Source organism: Oncorhynchus tshawytscha, linkage group LG16 (assembly GCF_018296145.1).
Source record: "Oncorhynchus tshawytscha isolate Ot180627B linkage group LG16, Otsh_v2.0, whole genome shotgun sequence".
Classification (NCBI taxonomy): Eukaryota; Metazoa; Chordata; class Actinopteri; order Salmoniformes; family Salmonidae; genus Oncorhynchus; species Oncorhynchus tshawytscha.
This window is the reverse complement of record NC_056444.1, coordinates 42,677,182-42,701,554: the sequence shown is the minus strand read 5'-3', so window position 1 is coordinate 42,701,554 and position 24,373 is coordinate 42,677,182. Positions and strand designations below refer to the sequence as shown.

General features: G+C 42.2%; 1 protein-coding gene across 5 annotated transcripts in view; it reads left to right on the top strand.

The window, feature by feature from the left end:
* Positions 1–24,144, top strand: part of LOC112215700 (transmembrane protein 108) — a 102,026-nt gene extending 77,882 nt beyond the window's left edge. For 4 of the 5 annotated variants that reach the window (XM_024374981.2, XM_024374983.2, XM_042299179.1 and 1 more), the window contains exons 3-6: positions 18,253–19,470; positions 19,804–19,958; positions 21,998–22,011; positions 22,773–24,144. In XM_024374981.2, coding sequence (XP_024230749.1) covers positions 18,253–19,470; positions 19,804–19,958; positions 21,998–22,011; positions 22,773–22,947 — 1,562 coding nt within the window. In that variant the 3' untranslated portion in view covers positions 22,948–24,144. The remainder of the gene's footprint in view (positions 1–18,252; positions 19,471–19,803; positions 19,959–21,997; positions 22,012–22,772) is intronic. The other variant, XM_024374984.2, reaches the window with a different exon arrangement.
* The last annotated feature ends 229 nt before the right edge of the window (positions 24,145–24,373 follow it).

Here is a 24,373-nt window from a genome sequence, read left to right as displayed (position 1 = left end):
CTAGCGACTCCTGTGGCGGGCCGGGCGCATGCACACTGACACAGTCACCAGTTGTGCGGTGTTTCCTCCAACACATTGGTGCGGCTGGCTTCCGGGTTAAGCGAGCAGCGTGTCAAGAAGCAGTGCGGCTTGGCAGGATCATGTTTCGGAGGACGCATGGCTCTCGACCTTCACCTCTCCCGAGTCCATACAGGAGTTGCAGCGATGGGACAAGACTATAACTACCAATTAGATATCACGAAATTGGGAAGAAAAAGGGGTACAAATAAATATATAATAATTGATTGCAACAAACTTGCTTTAAAACTGTCTCATGGGAAAATGTGTAGAATTGCAGGAAATTACCTATTCTTCTCTCTGCGTTGTCAAGAGGGGGGGCCACTAAAATGTTCTGTTCGCAACAAAATGTCACTTAGTCATGCTAAATAATGTCCCCTAGCCAAATAGTGTCCCCCTCTAGGTCACAATGGGATTCGATAAACTATTAGCTTCCGTTGCTATATCAATGGTATGATGACCTTAGAATTAGAATTTTGGAGATCGTTACAGCCAAAATTACATTTTCATCATTGCTATGTTTGTCTGTTGCCAGTTTGTCTTGTCTTGTCAAACCTGCCAGCGTGTTTTTCCAAGTCTGTTTTCTACCCCTTCCGTTTCCGACCCTGTTCTGCCTGCCCTGACCATACAGCCTGCCCTGACCATACAGCCTGCCCTGACCATACAGCCTGCCCTGACCATACAGCCTGCCCTGACCATACAGCCCGCCCTGACCATACAGCCCGCCCTGACCATAAACCCGCCCTGACCATACAGCCCGCCCTGACCATACAGCCCGCCCTGACCATACAGCCCGCCCGGACCATACAGCCCGCCCGGACCATACAGCCCGCCCGGACCATACAGCCCGCCCGGACCATACAGCCCGCCCGGACCATACAGCCCGCCCGGACCATACAGCCCGCCCTGACCATACAGCCCGCCCGGACCATACAGCCTGCCCAGACCTCGAGCCTGCCTGCCCCCCTGTACCTTTCGGACTCTGACCTGGTTAATGAACTTCTGTCTGTCCTCGACCTGCCTATTGCCTGCCTCTTGTATTTTAATAAATATCAGACTCGAACCATCTGCCTCCTGTGTCTGCACGTGGGCCTCGCCCTGTGTTGTTCTAACAAGGCTGATTTCTGCAAGAATTTCGCTGTTTAAACAAGTTTTGTTTAGCTAATAAAATGAAAACATTCATTCAAACTACTTGTTGGTACCTTGTTAACATTACAACATGAAGGCCATGTCTTAAACATTGCTACGTTTCTGAAATGGCAAAGAAAACGTGTAATCTGCTTGACACATTAAAGTTACTTACCTTACAGATCACGAAGTCAGCTAATTTCCACTCCATTCATATGCAAATCCATTTGATGCACACACTGGCTTGTCTGGCTGTCATGTTTTCAGTTTAACCTGCTCTTGTCTACACTGAAATAATATCACTTCAGTAGTCCTCTATTGTGATCTTTTTTTCTATCTAGCTTGGCTCAAATATGTATCCATTGAAGGTACTAGGATACAACAATTAATCATGTGGACAAAATAAATACCATCAAAGGATACCTTACAATAATGAACACCATGTGAAACAGCTGTGAAAACCAAACTGCAATATTTAAGATTTGATTACGTAAACGTTGATCGTTTTTGGTGCAGTTGTGCCAATCATTTATTTTCACAGATTTTTTTTGTGCACTCACATGGCAATCATAGATTAAAATACGGAATTCTGGTGTGTGGAATTCTGCCTGTCACTTGTTGTCAACAGGCAGCCAGTCTCAGAAGGGGGACGTGAAGAGGGAGACTGCAAAGTCCAGGCACTGCTGCTCTCTTTGTTCTGAGTGTTTGCAGTGCTAGTGTTTTTAGTTCATCTGTGTATCTCACGTATTATGTGCCCAGTATGACAGAGCAAGAAAACTTTCTTAGCAGATAATGACATCATGACAACAACAGTAGCTGTAGATGATGTAATGAAAAGTTGGAGGGTGGTTGGGAATGGAGGACATCAGGTGGATCCAGGTCTGGGTGTTGGGCAGAACCCCTAGGTCCCGGAGAACAGGAGCAGAGTTAAAGGGAACAGGGTAGGAGACAGAGACGTAAACAAACAAACTCACAGGTTACATTTTATTGTGAGAAAATTTGATGGATTAGTGCAGTGTTATAAAATAAATTAACAGCGGGCAATCATTTTAACTGGTCAAAAACCTCAATCCTTCTCAGTCCGTGCCTGAAAGGCATTTTCATCTGGTTCGACAACTTCCACCACATCAGGTGGGGTTTCAGTGATCTGAAAGTACTTATACAAAAATAACAATAGATAAACAACACTAAGTCGATCACAACTTTGAAAGACTACAGTACAGTGAGGGAAAAAAACATTTGATCCCCTGCTGATTTTGTACGTTTGCCCACTGACAAAGAAATGATCAGTCTATAATTTTAATGGTAGGTTTATTTGAACAGTGAGAGACAGAACAACAACAACAAAAATCCAGAAAAACGCATGTCAAAAATGTTAGAAATTGAATTGCATTTTAATGAGGGAAATAAGTATTTGACCCCCTCTCAATCAGAAAGATTTCTGGCTCCCAGGTGTCTTTTATACAGGTAACGAGCTGAGATTAGGAGCACACTTTTAAAGGGAGTGCTCCTAATCTCAGTTTGTTACCTGTATAAAAGATACCTGTCCACAGAAGCAATCAATCAATTTGATTCCAAACTCTCCACCATGGCCAAGACCAAAGAGCTCTCCAAGGATGTCAGGGACAAGATTGTAGACCTACACAAGGCTGGAATGGGCTACAAGACCATCACCAAGCAGCTTGGTGAGAAGGTGACAACAGTTGGTGCGATTATTCGCAAATGGAAGAAACACAAAAGAACTGTCAATCTCCCTCGGCCTGGGGCTCCATGCAAGATCTCACCTCTTGGAGTTCCAATTATCATGAGAACGGTGAGGAATCAGCCCAGAACTACACGGGAGGATCTTGTCAATGATCTCAAGGCTGCTGGGATCATAGTCACCAAGAAAACAATTGGTAACACACTACACCGTGAAGGACTGAAATCCTGCAGCGCCCGCAAGGTCACCCTGCTCAAGAAAGCATATATACATGCCCATCTGAGGTTTGCCAATGAACATCTGAATGATTCAGAGGACAACTGGGTGAAAGTGTTGTGGTCAGATGAGACCAAAATGGAGCTCTTTGGCATCAATTCAACTCGCCGTGTTTGGAGGAGGAGGAATGCTGCCTATGGCCCCAAGAACACCATCCCCACCGTCAAACATGGAGGTGGAAACATTATGCTTTGGTGTTGTTTTTCTGGGGACAGGACAACTTCACCGCATCAAAGGGACGATGGACGGGGCCATGTACCGTCAAATCTTGGGTGATAACCTCCTTTCCTCACCCAGGGCATTGAAAATGGGTCGTGGATGGGTATTCCAGCATGACAATGACCCAAAACACACGGCCAAGGCAACAAAGGAGTGGCTCAAGAAGAAGCACATTAAGGACCTGGAGTGGCCTAGCCAGACTCCAGACCTCAATCCCATAGAAAATCTGTGGAGGGAGCTGAAAGGTTCGAGTTGCCAAACGCCAGCCTCGAAATCTTAATGACTTGGAGAAGATCTGCAAAGAGGAGTGGGACAAAATCCGTCCTGAGATGTGTGCAAACCTGCTGGCCAACCACAAGAAACGTCTAACCTCTGTGATTTCCAACAAGGGTTTTGCCACCAAGTACTAAGTCATGTTTTGCAGAGGGGTCAAATACTTATTTCCCTCATTAAAATGCAAATCAATTTATAACATTTTTGACATGTGTTTTTCTGGATTTTTTTGTTGTTATTCTGTCTCTCACTGTTCAAATAAACCTACCATTAAAGTTATAGACTGATCATTTCTTTGTCAGTGGCCAAATGTACAAAATCAGCAGGGGATCAAATACTTTTTTCCGCTCACTGTATATGCAATAATTGTATATACATTTGCATTGTTTACCTCAGTCAACAGTTGCGACTACCGTCCGTACTCGGTGGAGGCCTGGATGCTGCTGTTGTGTGCAAAGAGAATTACCTTCCGGTTGTTCTCCCACCCTTCCTGGTACCAATCAAGGGACTTGCCCATGGCAGTCTTGAGGGGTCTGGTTGGGGGGAAAGAAAGCGATATCTATTGACAACGTTAGATATTGAAATATGTCTGATTATGTACCATAGAAAAACAAATTGTAAAAAATAAATAAAACAAACCATTGCTGACAGAATATAACCTGTAACATCCGTACCTTGTACCAGCGTTCATGATCTCGGTCACTCAAGATGACCTCAGGAGAACCGTGGGTGTAATGACCTTTAAGCAAAAAGTGACAAATTGAAACATTGTGTGCTCTCTGATATGACATTAATTGAAATCATTATATTTTCAGATATAATAGAATGTGATTGATAAACAAAAGGTTATTTCACTTGCCCAGCTGTCCACTTTGACAATTCCCCATCAGAAGAAGCGTAGGCTTCATTTCAAAATGGCCAGCATTCATCTCAGTCAGCACGGCCTCCTTCTCCTCCTTAGTAAAAATCACCCTCCTGTGTGGCTGGCCATCCTTCCCCCGTAGGTAGATATGATTGCCTAACAAGTTGGAAGAGAAGAGTTGTTGAAATACTCAAGTCTAATAATATTTGCACTGCTGTGTTTCTCTCTGTTTTTTTCTTTCCATCTCTCTCTCTCTGTCTGTCTTACACTCTCTTCCCACCTCTCTCCCCCTCTCTCACGTTCATCCTTTCTCATTTTCTCCCCCCCTCTCTGTGTGTGTCTAGCAAAAACACCTACTGTAGTTTACAGCTATCCATTTAATTGATCAGGTTTAACGTATAGCTAGACACCTCAATATGACAGACATATAACTATATCAGTGGACGCTGCTGAGGAGAAGACGGCTCATAATAATGGCTGGAATGGAGTCAATTGAATGGTATCAACCACGTGTTTGATACCATTCCATTTACTCCATTCCAGACATTATTATGAGCCGTCCTCCCGTCAGCAACACTCCACTGAACTATATGTATAGTTAGCAACTAGCCTACTGTACGTTAGATGGAAAATGGTTGTTGAAAAGTGGTTGTGCATAGCTAAATCTGTCCCATCTAATTGAAGTTAACTGCTTGACGTTACCTTGAATTGTGAATTTCTCTGAATGTTGTGCCTCTTGTCGAGATCAGTGGTGTCTTCATAGTACTTTGCCTGGTTGGAAAGATAAAAGAAAATCTCCTCGAGGAATGCCATTGAAGTGCAAGCTACATACAAACAGAAAGCGGCAATAACAGTTACAGTAGCTTATCTTTAAATATTAATGGATATGAAGTTATATGAACTGAATCGGAGTGATTGGAAACTCAATAGTAGACTGTTGGAAGATGATCATTTCAATATTTTATTATGAAACTTTTATTTAACCAGGAAGGGCTCATTGAGATTTAAAATCTCTTTTTCAAGAGCGTCCTGGCCAAGATAGGCAGCACCAAGTCATTACAAAAATTACAGACAAACAACATGAAAAACTACAAGTAATCTAGTAAAAACCATAGAATTCACAAGAGTATAACAAAATCAAAAACAGCAAATGTAAAAACGTTCTTCCAGTTTAAAAGTATTTTGTAAGGTGTTCCAAGACGATGGTGCAGAGTACTTTAAAAGCCCTTTTACCAAATTCAGTTCGGACATTTGGAACAGTTAGCAGGATAAAGTCCAGCGAACGAGGAGAGTACCCACCACATTTCTGAACAATAAAAATGCCCAAATAAAAAGGTAGTAAACCTAAAATGGCTTTGTAAATAAAAGTATACCAGTGACTGAGCCTACGAATTACTTGAAGGCCAGCCAACCCTATACAAAGTGCAGTGGTGCGTAAGAGTTTTTCAGTTTCAAATCAATCTCAGTGCCGTGGTAAAGGGTGTCAATTGATCTCAAACACTGAGCATTCATATAGATGGATGACAAAGATATTATACAAGACAATTGGAGGAAAGCCCAACTATTTAATTCTTATGGGAAATATTGGGAATTAATGAAGTATGAAATAAGATAAACGGCCATGAAGAGAGGTAAAGAAATGGCTGAACTTAAAAGATTGAGGGAAGATAAACTTGTTAAGGAAATACTTTCTCTAATCTCTATGGAGGACCTTGATGAAGAAGGAAAGATTCAGTTATTCTCTTTACAACTACAAATGGAGCCAATGTATGAAGAGAGAGCAAAAGGGGCATTTGTAAGATCAAGAAGGAGATGGTTGGAGGAAGGTGGAAAAAAAATACAAATTAAATGTACATCTATTCATAAGCTTAATATAAATGGCAAGGAAAATGAAAACCCCAAAGATATTTAAAAATATGTTTCAGAATTCTATGGTAACCTTTATACCAGTAATGCCTGTCCTACATATCTGCCTTTCTAGACTCAGTCAAAGACTATGCAAAAGTCATAGATGAAGACTTCCATGAAATTATTTACATTTAATGAAATAAAAAAAATGTATCAGCAAGTTAAAGAGAACACATATCCAGGGAATGATGGCATTATTAGTGAATTCTATAAATACCTTCAGGAGGATATTATTGAATTTATATTTCATGTTTTTAAGGAGGCAATTGATTTAGGGGTCCTGCCTGTTTCTATGACACAAGGCCTCATTTCTGCTACTTGCATCCATCTTTGCAGAAAGACATATGAAGGGCAGACACATATGTAATTATATTCTACTAGTATTAGACTTTAGACTACAATGAGCACATTATGGAAGATAGCTTCATTTTATTTGTAGACTTTTACAAGGCATTTGATACCGTTTTTGAGACTCTTCGATTTTTTTGGTTTTGGTCAATATTTTCAAAGTGTAATTAAGACACTTTACAATAACAGTAACAGCTCTGTTAAATTATCCCATGGAATTTCAGAGATTCCACAAGGATGCCCAATTTCTCCTTTCTTATTTTTATTGGTCACACAAGTTATGGCACTTCATATAAATAAGAATAGTTTTAGGGGTATTCAGATACAAGACAAAGAGCGAAAATGGCTGACGACACCACCATTTGTTTTAGGAAGGAAAGCTAGGAAAGCTATTGAGTGTATTAATGCCTTCTCACGTGTATCAGGTTCATCTCTGAATATTAGGAAATGTGAATTATTTGCGTTGAAGAGATGTGACTTAAACTCAGTATGTAATATCCCTGTAAAAAATATGATCGCATTTCTTGGTATTAAAGTTAGCAAAGATCAGAAAGAAAGGGCCAACTTAAATTTCTCTCCTATTGTAGAGAAAATTTGAAAGAGATTAAACTCCTGGTTATTAAGAGATCTTTCTTTATCTGGACGTGTACTATTGTCAAGATCTGAAGATCTGTCCAGATTAGTTTACACCTCCCTTGCCTTGGATGTTCCTCTGTCAGTAACTAAAACGGTTGATACTAAACTATTTAACTTCATATGGAGGAATAAACCTCATTATTTAAGAAAAGCGGTAATATGTAGCACCCAAGGTGAGGGAGGGTTGAACGGTCTAGATTGTAAAACCTCTAATATAATATTTTAGATTAAATGGATACAAAACTATTGAAGAAATATTGCATTTGGAATATTATCCCTAATTTAATATTCCAACAGATTGGTGGTCTAGAACTCCTACTCAAATGCAACTTTGATATGGGTCAAATCCCTATTAAGCTTGCAAACGTTCATAAACAAGTACTTCTAACTTGGAACCTCATGTACAAGCACAATTTGTCCCCACATAGGTATAGAATCTAAAGACATAAAATACAAAAACAAGTCTTTATTTTTCCAGAACTGGTTTGACAACAACATTATTTGGGCTAAACAATTATTGAATAATGATGGACAACTGTATGATCATCCAGAATGTATGAGAACACACAATGTTACATTCACTCCTGAGGAGTATCAAATTGTTGTTAGAGCTGTCCCTAAAAGGTGCTATTCTTCTTTTAGGAGAATATAACAATAGTCCAAGTGCAACTGTTGATGATTTTGTAGCCTCAATATAATTAGAAGGAATTTACATTTTGAACTATAAATATAATAACATCTATATAAGGGAAATGTCAATATGTTACTATTCCCTCTGCTAAAATGTACTGGAATGTAGCCCTAGGACAAGTGAACTGGAACAACGTTTCCTTGTTTGTCTGGTAAATATTGTATTGAAGGTGAAAGAAGTATCATACAAACTCATTTGTAGAATCTACCCTGTAAAGTCCTTTATTATACACAGATTTAAAATAGCTACTGATAACAAATGTGTAATATGTGGTTGTGATATTGTGATATTGTGATATTGTGTTTTATTTTGATCCAAATGATATGGACCCTGATTTAACTTTCATTGTTCATTTGTTTATCTTTCATAGAAGATTCTTTATCCATAAAATGTGGGCAGAGAACAAACCCCTTTTCACATTATTTAAGATAGAATTGAAATATTATTTTGAAATTATCAGTAAAATGTAAAAAGCAATACGCACCATAAAAGTATTTAACAGGCTGTTAGGTTTATGTACTCATGTTTGTATATTTCTGCCTTTTTTGTATTTGTTGTGTTCAAAATAAAATAAAACATTTAAGTTACAGTAGCTTGCTTGCTAGCTAACGTTAGCTAAATAAAACTGTCTAGCTAGATGGCTAGCTGACTAGGCAGGCTGAGGTATATAAGTAATGTTACAGTAGTTACCAACATCAATCTATAAAAACAGTTATTTATTCCTATTGAACAATATGTACTTAAAACAAATACATGGTAAAGAAAGTGTTCTCTTTTCGGTCCTCTGAAGCAGTAGGTATTCAGCAGGTTGTCACGGTCAAAAACACCTTCCTTGAAGAGCGGAGGTAATAGCGAACGTTTATGCGGTGAAATAGAACTTCCCGCAACCTCCTTCCTTCGCGACCGCTGCGAGGTAAAATAGAGCCAGGCAACTAGCATAGCAACGGACGCTTTGGTACATTACGTAATCCGGTCAGAATATTGCAAGTTCTAGAAACAGCCCTAGCAACCGAAGCTAGAACTCATCGAATCCCATTGTGACGTAGAGGGGGACAGTATTTGGCCGGTGGACACTATTTGGCCGGTGGACACTATTTGGCCGGTGGACACTATTTTGGCCTGTGGACACTATTTTGGCCGGTGGACACTATTTTGGCCAGTGGACACTATTTTGGCCGGTGGACACTATTTTGGCCGGTGGACACTATTTTGGCCGGTGGACACTATTTTGGCCGGTGGACACTATTTTGGCCGGTGGACACTATTTTGCATGACAGCCCTCCAAAAGGCTGACTGCATTTGTGGATATGGATGTGGGTACGCAGACCCGCTATCCACTGTGACCCCTCATGATGAGTTCAGATTTTGAATGACACATGTATGTCTGTGTGTGTGTTGTTTGGGTGTTGTGAAATTTGAGATAGAAGCTCATTGGTATTCTGATCGATGCTGTAGACAGCCTTCCCGCATCCTGTGTAGATTTGTGGACGATCCCATTGAGTTAGCATCTGCCTGCCTTAACACAGTCCATAGAGGACTGCACGGTGAGAGCCTCCTTAATCTAAGGTGATGATTTAGGGAGGAAACTGTGCTGTGATCTGTGCCTAAGGGCATCTTCTACCCCCTGAGTGTGTGTTTTGCTGGGGTACCTGAAATGCAGACTGAGCAGCTAGAGGAGGGTTCTGCATACCTAGGTGGGACAACCACATCACAGGCATAGAAAGTATATTTTCCCAAATAATGGATCTATCATCAGTAGGGTCAGAGCTAGAAGGGGGGGGGTGGGGGGTTAAGTGCAAGTGGTGCAGGTAGGAGGATGATTTAAGATACTGTTTGAAGGTAGAGTTTCAGATGTTAAAGGAAAATGGACAAGGACTCTACTGTCCTAGCTTCATGGGGAAGCTGGCTCCACCATTGGGGTGCCAGGACAGAGAAAAGCTCGGAGTGGGCTGAGCGTGAGCTGCCCTTCCGTAGGCGTGGGAGGGCCAAGAGACCAGAGGTGGCAGAACGGAGTGTTCGGGCTGGGGTGTAGGGTTTGAGCATAACCTAAAGGTAGGGAGGGGCAGTTCCTCTTGCTGTTCCGTAGGTAAGCACCATGGTCTTGTAGTGGATGTGAGCTCCAACATGAAGCCAGTGGAGGGTGTGGAGGAGCGGGGTGACATGAGAGAGCATGGGAAGGTTGAAAACCAGGCGGGCTGCAGCGTTCTGGATAAGTTGCATGGGTTTGATTGCACAAGCGGGTAGCCCAGCCAACAGTGAGTTGCAGTTGTCCAGACAGGAGAGGACAAATGCCTGGATTAGGACCTGCCCCGCTTCCTGTGTGAGGTAGGGTCGTACTCTACGGATGTTGTAGAGCTGCTCTCTACTACACACACTAAGTTGATTCTCTGCTATGATTGGTGTGGTGGATATAGGATGTAGCAGTGTAGGCTACATCTCACACTATTACCCCACTGCAGTAGTTGGTAGTATTGGTAGTTTAAGTAAATACTGACCAATGAGGTTATAGCTGAATGTTGAGGATTTGATCATTTTCACCATTATGATGCTTTAATTTCACTAGGTCTCAAACTCAATGCCACTGGGCGGCCAATTTGGCTTTCTGTGGCCCTGGCATTGACTCTAATACTGAGTGATGTGAAAGGGACAGAGAGATGGGGCAAAAGTCCTTAGATTAAGTGCACAAGACACAGCAGCCAGCCCTATGATCTACTAATGTCCCATTCCCCTCCATGTCATCAATAGAGCACTTATACATGAATGTCACTCACTTCTTATGCATTCCAAACAGCCTTTAACTCAGTAAGTTTACTGCATAAATTGCCCTTCCCCATTATAAATCTCATGGCTGGGTTAATTGAAAAAAGGTTTTGGCTGATATAACAGAAATAAATCAGGATCTAATTTAACAGTAATATTGACCTCGTCCTTGTTTTTCTCCATCCCAGAATAGTGAGTGGTATGATCAGGTGGGTGTCAGAGATAGTGATCGAAGCTAACAGGTTGAATCAACGTGGAAAACTGACTGGATTTGCAAAACCCAACTTTTAACCTAAATCCAATGACATGGTGACCTTTTTTTGTTGAATTCACATTAGTTGACAACTCAACCAAATGTAAATAAAAACTAAATGTTGAACTGACGTCTGTACCCAGTGGGTTTGGTGTTGACAAGCCCTTTCAATGAAATGTACTGGCAACCTTAAAGCTGCAATCCATAGTAGTGAAACTGCCATGTTCGTTTGCAATATTACAAATATTACAACAACAAAGACGTTAATTCAAACAACGAACGCTGTTCAATCGTGGTTTCATCAGACCAGAGAATCTTGTTTCTCATGGTCTGAGAGTCCTTTAGGTGACCTTGGGGCAAACTCCAAGCGGGCTGTCATGTGCATTTTTACTGAGGACTGGCTTCCGTCTGGCCACTCTACCATTAAGTCCTGATTGGTGGAGTGCTGCGGAAATGGTTGTTCTTCTGGAAGGTTCTCCCGTCTCCACAGAGGAACTGGAGTTCTGTCAGAGTGATCATCGGGTGCTGGTCACCTCGCTGACGAAGGCCCTTCTCCTCCGATTGCTCAGTTTGCACAGCGGTCTTGGTGGTTCCAAACTTCTTCCATTTAAGAATGAGGGAGACCACTCTGTTCTTGGGGACCTTCAATGCTGCAGAAAAGTTTTGGTACCCTTCCCCAGATCTGTGCCTTCTCTTGATGCTACCCATCCCGGATCCGGGATCGTGACTACGGCTCAAGCTCATTAGCATAACGCAAAATGCGAAAAATATTCTTAGACATATTTAACCTCCACACCTACACAAGTCCAATAGCTCAAATGAAAGATAAACACCTTGTTCATCTACCCAGCAAGTCAGATTTCTAAAATGTTTTACGGCGAAAACATAGCACACATTTATATTAGACCACCACCGAAACAAAAGGCAAGCGGCGGCCATTTTGTCCCAGAAAATATAAAATTTAAAAGTAGGATTAAAAAATAAATAATTCACTAACCTTTTGAAAATCTTCATCAGATGACAGTAATATTACATGTTACACAGTACATTTATTTTTTCAATAATATGCCATTAATATCCATAAATCTCTGTTTACAATGACGACATTTCAAAAAATGCTACTCAAAATGTCCGGAGAAATTATGATAGCTCCGACAGATAACGTCAGATAACAAGCAATAAACATGACTAAATATACATGTTCTACATATAGTTACAAAGATACACTTCTTCTTAATACAACCGCTGTGTTACATTTATTTTTAACGTTACAGAATTCGTTCACTAGTCTATGCTATGAGTCGGCGCTCAGATATTAGCAGTGTCTCCTCTACGTTTGGAGTCCACAGAAACCCAAAATAACCACATAAATATTCCCTTACCTTTGATGTTCTTCGATCAGAAGACGTAGAAGGAGTCATACTTACCCAATACATCGTTTGGTTTCAAGTTGTGCGTCTTTGTATTAGCATATGCTAACAGCTTCAGCTGAAATGCACCCAAAATAACTTCTGCTCCTTCTGGTCCCGCACTCTTGCGCATCAAACTTCAAAATGACATATTATATGTCGACTAAACTGGTCAAACTAAGTGCAGAATCGAGCAAAATGATGTTTTTATCATGTAAAACAATGATAATCGCAAACAAACGAACCGGCTTCAACTGGTGTCTATTGGAAAAGAACGTTCTCCAAATCGGCCGTGCGCAATAGAGTGCATGTATGTGAGAGTGAACCGGGCATTTTCGCCCGCCAAAGGATGAGGGAGCGCGAAATTCAAACAATGAACGTGCCAATTGAAAGCAGACATCGCTCTGAACAAATACATACTGTTCCCAGATCGGTAGCTGCCTGGGAAGGGTGGGGGCGATGACGTCAAAGTTGACCCAACTTTTCTCTTGACAAGAGAGAGTTTGGGAGAAAGGCTGCCCTGAGAGTTCTGCTTTACATACAGACATAATTTAAACGGTTTTAGAAACTTTAGAGTGTTTTCTATTCAATAATTATTATTATATGCATATATTAGCAATTTTGGAAAAAATATTTTCAGTTTACTATGGGCACGCACTTCCTCCAAAGGGGGCAGTATTCAGCCATAAGCTCAAGAGGTTAACACAATCCTGTCTCGGAGCTCTACGGACAATTCCTTTGACCTCGTGGCTTGGTTTTTGCTCTGACATGCACTGTCAACTATGGGACCTTATATAGACAGGTATTTGCCTGTCTATATAAGGTCCCACAGTTGGGGTATTGTGTGCAGTGGTGGAAAATGTACTCAATTGTCATATTTAAGTCAAAGTAAAGATACCTTAGTAGAAAATTACTCAAGTAAAAGTGAAAGTCACCCAGTCAAGTACTACTTGAGTAAATGTCTAAAAGTGTTTGGTTTTAAATACTTAAGTATCAATAGTAAAACTAAAAGTATAAATCATTTTAACTTCCTTATATTAAGGAAACCAGACGGCACAATTTTCTTTCTTTTTTTTTTACGGATAGCCAGGAGCACTCCAACAAGCAGACATAATTTACAAACGAAGCATTTGTGTTTAGTGGGTCCGCCAGATCAGAGGCAGTAGGGATGACCAGAGAATCTGCATGAATTCTCTTGATAAGTGTGTGAATTGGACCATTTTCCTGTCAAAATGTAACAAGTACTTTTGGGTGTCAGGGAAAATGTATGGAGTAAAAAGTACATTATTTTCATTAGGAATGTAGTGAAGTTAAAGTTGCCATGAATATAAATAGTAAAGTACATACAGATACCCCATACAGATACTTCACTACTTTACACCACTGATTGTGTATAGATTGATGAGGGGGAAAAAATAATTTAATACATTTTAGAATAAGGCTGTAATGTAACAACATTTGGAAAAAGTCACGTGGTCTGAATACTTTCAGAATACACTGTATATCTCACTAGGTCAGGATATTTAAGCCTCTATATATCCACTAGTTCCAATCTATGTGCCTGCCTACCCACACGCACGTTTGGGGAGCTATTTTATTCCATTCTGTACTGTGTATTGTGTGTATTAGGTTCATGCCTCACGGTACCTCCTTGCATTACATCAACAGGATTATATTGTTGTGTACACACTCAGAGGGCATTGGAGGCCAAGAGTGTTGCCAAGAGTTTTAGTTCGGACACCTAGTCAGAGTCTTTACAGGGAGGCTGAGGGGCAGGAAACTGGCTATACAGGATGAAGGGCTCCCTCATTTCCCCAATGAACCCCTAGAGCTAGCCTGTGTCTGGGGCTGCATCCCGATCCCTACATAGTGCAGTACTATGAGTCATTGTGAGTGTCTGTCTTATTGTAACGTATACGCTGGGAGTCTAATAATAAACGGACCATCGAACAACATAACAAACACAAGTCGCGTATAGACATGAAACACATACACAATACTGACTGGGGAAGGAACCTAAGAGTGCCAGATATAGGGGAGATAATAAGTGAGGTAATGGAGTCCAGGTGTGCCTCATGATGACGTGCAGGTGTGTGTAATGATTGATGGCAGGTGTGCGTAATGATGGAACCCAGGACCGGTGGTTACCGTTGACGTCGAACGCCAGAGGGTGGAGGAGCGGGAGTAGACGTGACAGCAGCAGCAGTAGCTCTAATCTAATGTCACTGCCAGACCAGGAGTGGGTGACTCACTGCCAGAAAAAAAGAAACATAACCTTTGATGAAAATGACGAGTTGAGCTGGAGATATACTGTAGCTTGAGATGCCTCCTCGTTGTCCTTAGTATTCACTAACCCTCCGCACTGTGTGTAGTCACACTTACATTCACATTACTGTATGGAACCCTCACAAAATTCAATTCAATTCAATAGAGCTTTATTGCCCGAGAAGGGAAAATGAACACACTGCTATAGGAAAAGGAGGAGGGAGGGAGAGTGGGAGTTTGAGCTTCTAGAGACTATTGTAGAGAATCTGCATGAATCCGTATCTATATCATACCATATAATCTGTGTTTGTGTGTGAGTGCATGCGTGTACATGTGCTTCTCAAGAGAGATTATATGACTCTCAACCACACAGCCTACCACACAAGTAATGAATAACTTTACAAAATATTGACTATTCACCGGACTGACAACGAACATCATGCAACATGTTTTGATGCTACCAAACTTAAAAGGTGTTTTGCCTCCTTTAAGATTTTATGAGCTACTCAATAAAACATGATGATCAGCGGGTTGCCAGATGCATATTAATAAGTGTGTTTATTGCAGAAGAGGAGAACCAGTGTGCGAGCGAGCGTGGGTGCATGTATGGGCATGTGCAGAGTTGCGTGTGTGTGTGTGTGTGTGTCTGCGGAGTGTATTGCTGGAGCATGTGTTAGTATGTACAACGGATGTAAACTCTGTTGCCATTTTGTTGGTCAGCGGAGCCGGAGCGCATGTACAGTGCCTTGCGAAAGTATTCGCCCCCCTTGAACTTTGCGACCTTTTGCCACATTTCAGGCTTCAAACATAAAGATATAAGACTGTATTTTTTTGTGAAGAATCAGCAACAAGTGGGACACAATCATGAAGTGGAACGACATTTATTGGATATTTCAAACTTTTTTAACAAATCAAAAACTGAAAAATTGGGCACCAGGCCAACGTACCACCACCAGAGATCAACAATGGGCCAAAATATGAGGCAAATATTCCTGGGGTGGGTCAGACTATTTCTGTGAGACTATGGTCTCCCTGCCTTACGACCATCTCTCTGAAACCACCATTCATAAATCAAACTATCCTGTCTGTGTTATCCCCCAGTCATGGGTCACTCTGGAGTGTCTGGATTAGGCTCCTCTATGCATTAGGGATGTGACAGGCTTGGTAAATGGAAAGCAGAGAGGAGAGGACACTCTCATACAGTACCTAGCGAGCCAGAGCAGCTGTGTCCAAAATGGCACCCTATTCCCCATGTGCACCACTTTTGAATAGGATGTAATTTAGGACACGCACATATCGGGAGGAATATGATTTATGAGTTGAAGGCTGTGTTTAAATGCCTATTGGATCCCTTAATGGACTGGGGGAAATGAGTGTATAGAAATGTGTGATGCTGAATACTGGTATATGACTGAGTTAAGATGGGTAATCAGTACAGTGTTTGAGATTGTGGACATGTGCTGGTGCTGTTTTTTGTGGAATTTCACCCTCTTTATTACCCTTCTTTGTCCTTATACTCTCTTTTCTTTATCATTCTTATTTTATTTATTTCTATCTTTTCTTTTCTCCATCTGTACATGTACTCTACATGGCCGAAGTATGTGGACACCATTTCAAGTTAGTGGATTTGGCTATTTCAACTACACCCATTGCTGACAGGTGTGTAAAATCGAGCACACAGCCGTGCAATCTCCATAGACAAACTTTGGCAATAGAATGGCCCGTACTGAAGAGCTCAGTGACTTTCAACGTGGTACCATCATAGGATTTTCCAAAAAGTCAGGTCGTCAAATGTATTTTTTACCTTTATTTAACTAGGCAAGTCAGTTAAGAACAAATTCTTATTTTCAATGACGGCCTAGGAACAGTGGGTTAACTGCCTGTTCAGGGGCAGAACGACAGATTTGTACCTTGTCAGCTCAGGGATTCGAACTTGCAACCTTTAGGTTACTAGTCCAACGCTCTAACCACTAGGCAACCCTGTATGCCCTGCTAGTGCTGCCCCAGTCAACTGTAATGCTGTTATTGTTAAGTTGAAACATCTGTCCTCGGTTGCAACACTCACTACTGAATTCCAAACGGTCTCTGGACGCAACGTCAGCACAAGAACTGTTCTTCGGGAGTTTCATTAAATGGGTTTCCATGGCCGAGCAGCCGCACACAAGCCTTAGATCACCAATGCGCAATGCCAAGATTCAGCTGGAGTGGTGTAAAGCTCGCCGCCAATGGACTTTGGAGCAGTGGAAACTCGTTCTCTGGAGTGATGAATCACGCTTCTCTATCTAGCAGTCCAATGGACAAATCTGGGTTTGGGGGATGTCAGTAGAACGCTACCTGCCCCAATGCATAGTGCCAACTGTAAAGTTTGGTGCAGGAGGAATAATGGTCTGGGGCTGTTTTTCATGGTTCTGGCTAGGCCCCTTAGTTCCAGCGAAGGGAAATCTTAACGCTACAGCATACAATGACATTCTAGACGATTCTGTGCTTCCAACTTTGTGGCAACATTTTGGGGAAGGCTCTTTCCTGTTTCAGCATGACAATGACCCCATGCACAAAGTGAGGTCCATACAGAAATGGGTTGTCGAGATCGGTGTGGAAGAACAGTGACTGGCCTGCCCAGAGCCCTGACCTCAACCCCATCGAACACTTTTGTGATGAATTGGAACGCCGACTGCGAGCCAGGTCTAATCGCCCAACATCAGTGCCTAACCTTACTAATGCTCTTGTGGCTCAATGGAAGCAAGTCCTCACAGCAATGTTCCAACATCTAGTGGAAAGCCTTCCAAATCAAATCTTATTGGTCACATACACAAGTGTGCGTGTTTAATACAGACTATTTAAAAAATAAGTGAAAATACACATATTATTCAATGGATTATGATTTTCTTTTTAAGCGGAGTTGCAAAAGCATAGATTTCAGTGGCAAAAAGCATCAACTTTGCAGCTGTTTCTGATTAATAAATAATGCCATGCTGGTGGATGGTAGCATTCAAATAAAACCCAGCCCTGAAATGAAACCTAGGCTGAAAATAATTTGTACATCATATCAAAGGAAAAGACAAATAAAACTTGGATCACACGGATTTGCACGAAGTGGGCAGTTCTGACTTGTCACTTCAAGCCCAAATACTGTATATCATACTTTGACTAAAACAATGACTTATTGACTTAAATTCTTGTGCAACATCATGGGTAAGCTCTGTCCATTGTCTTTCTGCTCGATTGAATCCACCCCACGGTTGTAAAGTTCCTCCAGGACTCATAAACAGCCTATTGCTGCTTCTGGGGATCAGTGTTTGTGCCTCAATATTCCAAGCAGGGAACCTCAGGAGAAAGGGTAGAGCGACCTGTGCACGCACGCGCACACACACACACACACACACACACACACACACACACACACACACACACACACACACACACACACACACACACATTCTATATAGTAATTATCTCTCTCTGTAGGTGTTCTAGCGATCCTATCTGTGCCAGTGGGAGTGGTGTCCTCTACCCAGGAGCTGTACCCCAGCCGGACCCCCAAGGACCCTGTCTCCATGTCAGCGCCCCACAGCAGCCCCCCTAACCCGCTCCTGCCTCTCCCAGAATGGCAGCAGGAGGACTCCAGCAGCGGGGACCCTTGGTCCCCCCAGGGAGGGGCGCTGCCCACAGGCATCATCAAGCCCACCACAGCCCCCAGCTCCTGGGGCTGGCATCTAACCCACCACACCAGCCTGGCACACACTGTGACACCACCCAGTAAAGACAGCCTCATTCATGCTGCAGCTACTTTCAGTCCTAACACTGTGAACTCTGTGAGAGTAAACCAAGACCCTGGCCCTAGCTCTGTCAGCCCCAGTCCAGTCAAGCAGGCCCATTCCCCCAGCTCTGGTGCTCTCAACCCAGGCCACAGCTCCAATTCTCTCAGTGCAGACCAGGGCCTCTTGCCCAACTCAGTCAATCAAGCCCATAGCCCAGATACTGTTAATGTTAACCAGGGCAACAGCCCTCCTAGCCCTCCCAGCTCTGCTGGCCCACAGAGTGAGGTAGCTCCAGCTGCAGTGGAGGGGACTCCAGACTCTGGGTCTGCCCTGGCTCCTTCTTTGCCCTGCCCGCTCACAGATAGAGAGCATACTCTGGGCCTGGAGCTTGGTGGTCCACCAGCCCCCACACACACCCAGGAGCCTATGGGGGGGAATGTCAAGGAGCCCACAGACACCAGTCAGCAGGACTTCACCACTGAGCTGCAGCCTTCCTCTCTCTCCTCCTCTTCCTCAGAGGATGCTGCTCTAGATCAGACCCTTTGGGAGCATGTTGAAGCCACGCCCGAGCTTTCCCGACCCCACGCCATCACCCTACGGGAGGTGCACCCCCTGGTCAACGAGAACCCCACCCTGGAGCTCAAAACAGATGGCAATGTCACTTTTCATAGCGGCAGTGTGGAGGGCATCCCTGGCAAGGACCCTTCCTCCCAGTGGAACAGCTCATCCGCTACGGAGCCCCCCTCCACGGCCAGTGGGAACTTTCTGAACCGACTGGTCCCCGCCACCACTGCAGACCCCTGGGGTCCTGGTAATGGCTCCAGCCCAGCTCTGGACCCACCGCTGTCCAGCGCCACCATCTGCCTGAGCAAGATGGACATTGTGTGGATCGTGTTGGCCATCAGTGTGCCTGTGTCCTCATGCTGTGAGTATCAAATAGCAACCTGATGAATGCTTTTTGTTGTTGATAACAAAGCCCTTTATATCAAATGTCCATTCCCCTCTATAGGGATGAATATATATTGTACAATTTAAGTATAAACTCAAAGCCTCTTAGAGAAAACCATATCAAAGGAAATTGTGTTTGAGTCAGTAGGAGACTGACCACCACTTTTAGGAGGCTGAGATCACGTTTATACCACCCAACCTGTCCACTGAGACAATGTGATACATAATGAAAGAGCTGAACTTTGCCTTTCCCTCCTTCCCCACCTTCCTCCCTCCCTCCCTCCCTCCCTCCCTTCCTCTCCCCCTCCAGCTGTCCTGCTGACCGTGTGCTGTATGAGGAGGAAGAAGAAGTCTTCAAATCAGGAGAACAACCTGAGCTACTGGAACAATGCCATCACCATGGACTACTTCAACAGGCACGCGGTGGAGCTGCCCCGGGAAATCACATCCCTTGACAATGCTGAGGTACACACAGTCCTGAGACTGACTGCCACTTTTATTATTAGACCAAAGAGGACTTCCTGTAGGATATGAGAAATGTTCCAGTTGAGGGGAAGGGCCTGTATATGATGTTATTGCTAAATTACAGCCCTGGGTCTGGCACTCAATTGCTTTAGAGGGGACTTATTATTTAAGTGAAAGGGCCTATATGTAATGTTGTTGTGAAGCCTTGATTCAGCATGGTATAATGGGCATTTAGTCCAATTGATATAAGCTGTGTGATGGCATGGGTTAGAGTTGAATGAATATGGAACCTATATTCATACAGGCATTACAATGTTGGGCTCCTCTAAATTAGACTCCTCAACTTGACATGAATTCAGTGATGATACAGAAAATGTAAATCAGCGAGCCAAGTGTTGTTGCCAAAAGTTTGCACACACCTACTCATTCCAGGTTTTTATTTTATGTTCTACATTTTAGAATAATAATTAAGATATCAAAACTATAAAATAACACTTATGGAATCATGTAGTAACCAAAAAAGCCACCCTTTGCCTTGATGAAAGCTTTGCACACTCTTGGCATTCTCTCAACCAGCTTCATGAGGTATTCACCAGGAATGCATTTCAATTAAAAGGTGGACCTTGTTAATTTGTTGAATTTATTTCCTTCTTAATGTGTTTGTGCCAATCAGTTGTGTTGTGACAAAGTAGGGGTGGTATACAGAAGATTTATTTATTAAAAGACCAAGTCCATATTATTGCAAGAACAGTTCAAATAAGCAAAGAGAAACAACAGTCCATCAATCCAGAAAATTGCAGTCGCAAAAACCAACAAGCGCTATGATGAAACTGGCTCTCATGAGGACTGCCTCTGGGAAGACCCAGAGTTACCTCTGCTGCAGAGGATGAATTTATTAGAGTTACCAGCCTCAGAAATTGCAGCCCAAATAAATGCTTCACAGAGTTCAAGTAACAGACACATCTCAACATCAACTGTTCAGAGGAGACTGTGTGAATCAGGGCTTTATGGTCAAATTGCTGCAAAGAAACCACTACTAAAGGACACCAATATGAAGAAGAGACTTGCTTGGGACAAGAAACATGAGCAATGGACATCTTTGTGAGACGCAGAGTAGGTGAACAGATAATCTCCGCATGTGTGGTTCCCACCGTGGAGCATGGAGGTGAAGGTGTGATGGTGTGGGGTGCTTTGCTGGTGACACTATTAGTGATTTATTTAGAATTCAAGGCACACTTAACCAACATGGCTACCACAGCATTCTGCAGCGATACGCCATCCCTTCTGGTTTGCACTTAGTGGGGCTATCATTTGTTTTTCAATAGGACAATGACCCAAAACACCCCTCCAGGCTGTGTAAGGGCCATTTGACCAAGGATAGTGATGGAGTGCTGCATCAGATGACCTGGACTCCACAATCACGCGACCTCAACCCAATTGAGATGGTTTGGGATGAGTTGGGCCGCAGAGTGATGGAAAAGCAGCCAACAAGTGCTCAGCATATGTGGGAACTCCTTCAAGAATGTTGGAAAAGCATTCCTCATGAAGCTGGTTAAGATAATGCCAAGAGTGTGCAAAGCTGCCATCAAGGCAAAGGGTGTCTACTTATAAAATAGATTTTGATTTGTTTAACAATTTGAGGTTACTACATGATTCCATATGTTATTTCATAATTTTGATGTCTTCACTATTATTCTGCAATGTAGAAAATAGTATAAATTTAGAAAAGAACTTGAATGAGTAGGTGTGTCCAAACTTTTGACTGGTGCTGTATATATGTGGACTATAGTGCCATCTCCTGTAAGATTAATGGTGAAGCTAAAATGTTCCACTTCAACTAATCATTTTGGTGTAATTTTAGACCTTTAGCTGATCCTCTATTTAGTCCATGACATTTCAGTTCACTCTATTGACATATTTTTGTTGCTATGAAATCTTACCGTCTCTCTTCTCATCTGCATACTGACCACACCTCTCTTTCTGGTTTGTCCTCTTTTTTTTGTTCCCTCCATCGCTTTCTCTCTCCTCCGGTGGTGCAGGAGTGGATGCCGAGGTTGGAACATGTTTAGGATGCTCGTGGTGACACACGGGTGTTGTGTTGCGTCCCTGTTTTATTCCTCCTCTCACTGAAGCTTTGCCTCATCCCTTCCTCCCTCCATCCATATTGTTCTGTCCTAAAGTGCCTCTAGCTTGTCTGGTTCCGTTACCATAGGGATGAATTGTGAATAGATTTATCTCTATGGCCATTACAGTCAATATCTATTGCTTATTTTTCCTGAATAGCCTTTTTCCAGTGCAACCTAGAATATCTATATATAGTCATTTGTTTATGTTAGGGTTTGGGGGTATTTCCAGTTAGAATGTACCTCTCTTTTTGTAAGGGCTCATACTTCTGAATCAATGTGTTGGTTTTTTTCAGCTTTTTCTCCACCACCCCCCCACCCCATGTCTTTTAGCTGAGCAACCGCCACTATTTCTCTCTCCCTCTGCTGTGTTGCGTTTTCTGCTGAGTCACCCCTCCTTTCTTTCTTTTCTCTGTCATGGAGCCTGTTCAACTCTCGTCTCTCCTTCCCTCTATTTTTCTCTCTGTGTGTTTTCTCTGCTAGCGTAATCATTCAGCCATCTTTTGTACTCATGAGAATGGTTTGTGTCTGCCAAGTCACAAAACACTCTGCTCTGAATCTCACTAGCCTTTAGAATCAGCTAGTATTTCTCTTCTATATTGTGTACCTGGCATGAATCATGCCCATTTTATGTGATGTAGTGTCTTGCTAATGTGTATGTTGTGTGTCTGTGTGTGTGTGTGTGTTCCAGGAGACGTGTCTACCCCCTAACGGGGACTACAGAAACAGCGGGGTGGTGCTGGTTAACCCTTTCTGCCAGGAGACCTTGTTCATCAACAGAGAGAAGTCCTGCGACATCTAGAGAGGAGGGACGCTGGTCTTGTGGCCATGTCCTGAAACCACCAATACAAGACTTTCAAAATTAAAGTCCCCCGCCACTGCTTTCTCCCTATTCTCCCACCACTGTCATTTTTATACATGTGGTAAATCTTCAGAGACTCCCACTTTATACTCAACATTATGAATATATAGACCAAGAATAAAAGAAGAGCTAATAACAGACACTATTTACTATGAGGGTGCGCCCGCATATTTTTCTGATGTGCATTTTCTACAAATGCTTCATTGTGATAAGTGTTTTTATGTCTTTATAAACGACTGAGTATGTGTGATTTCCATTTTGTTACAGTGGCTTGATGGTGAGAACATTGTGGACGTGGTCACTTGAATTCTGCTTTAGAGAGAAGATATTCTGTAAGAACATTATGTTTCATTTTCTTTTTAATCAAACCCCAAATAATTACTGAAAATCCTGTTGAACTTGAATTCTGTACCTACGAGATTTAGGGCAATGTTTGTGAGACCAGGTTTTAGTAGAGGCAATGGAGGTATTATAATTTGAACTGCCTCTGTAGCATGGGGACTGTCTGTGTGTCTGTCTCTTTGCCTATCTCTCTCTGCCTCTTTGCCTCTCTCTTTCTCTCTGCCTCTTTGCCTCTCTCTCTATTTGTGTTATGGAGTAGATTCTGGTTTTGGCAGATTTAGTAAAGGTTAGACGTTAAACAAACCTCATTGTTTGTTTAACGTCTAACCTTTACTAAATATTTTGAGACCAAACTTATTGTAACCTCCCTCCATAAGTACAGTACTTGTACAGGAGCTTAAACTATGTTTATTATTGTAATGTATAGATTGAATGATATTTTATTTCATTTCTGAGATATTTTATCCTGAATATTTACTGTGAGCACATAGTGGCAGTTTAATCAAACATACGTATTTTGTTTCATTATCAAATCAATTTCAGTTTGTCATGCTTTACTTTTGCTTTGTCACATATTTATATTTACTAAATACTGCGTCCGTTTGTCACATTGTGAAACGCTGATCTGTTAAATCATACTTCCCTGTGTTTGAAGATTTTGTTGAAAATGTTGTCAATCTACTGGATGTATGTCGCTGCAATGGGCATGTGGTGCCATACCAGAGAAAGGGTATTTTTCTACATGTAGAATGGAGAGGAGGGGCAGTATCTTTTGTCCACCGTCATGTCTTTTTTTGTATCGTAGCATACACTGTACTTTTTACAGCTGAGCAATAAAAGAGAAAAGCTTTTAACATTCTCTGTGTTTTACTGACTATTAATTTGTTTTACTCCTTCCACTCATCAATGAAGACTGTAATGACGCTTGTTATTGTTGCATATTAACTGCATAGTCCTCCTGGGAAATTATTTGTGCCACTGCCAAGTGTAAGCTGGGATAAAATGAATTCATATTTTTGGCCTTTTATTTTGTCAACCTTTATTTTAATTGACCATGAACACCCCCTTGCTGACCCCAACTAAACCAT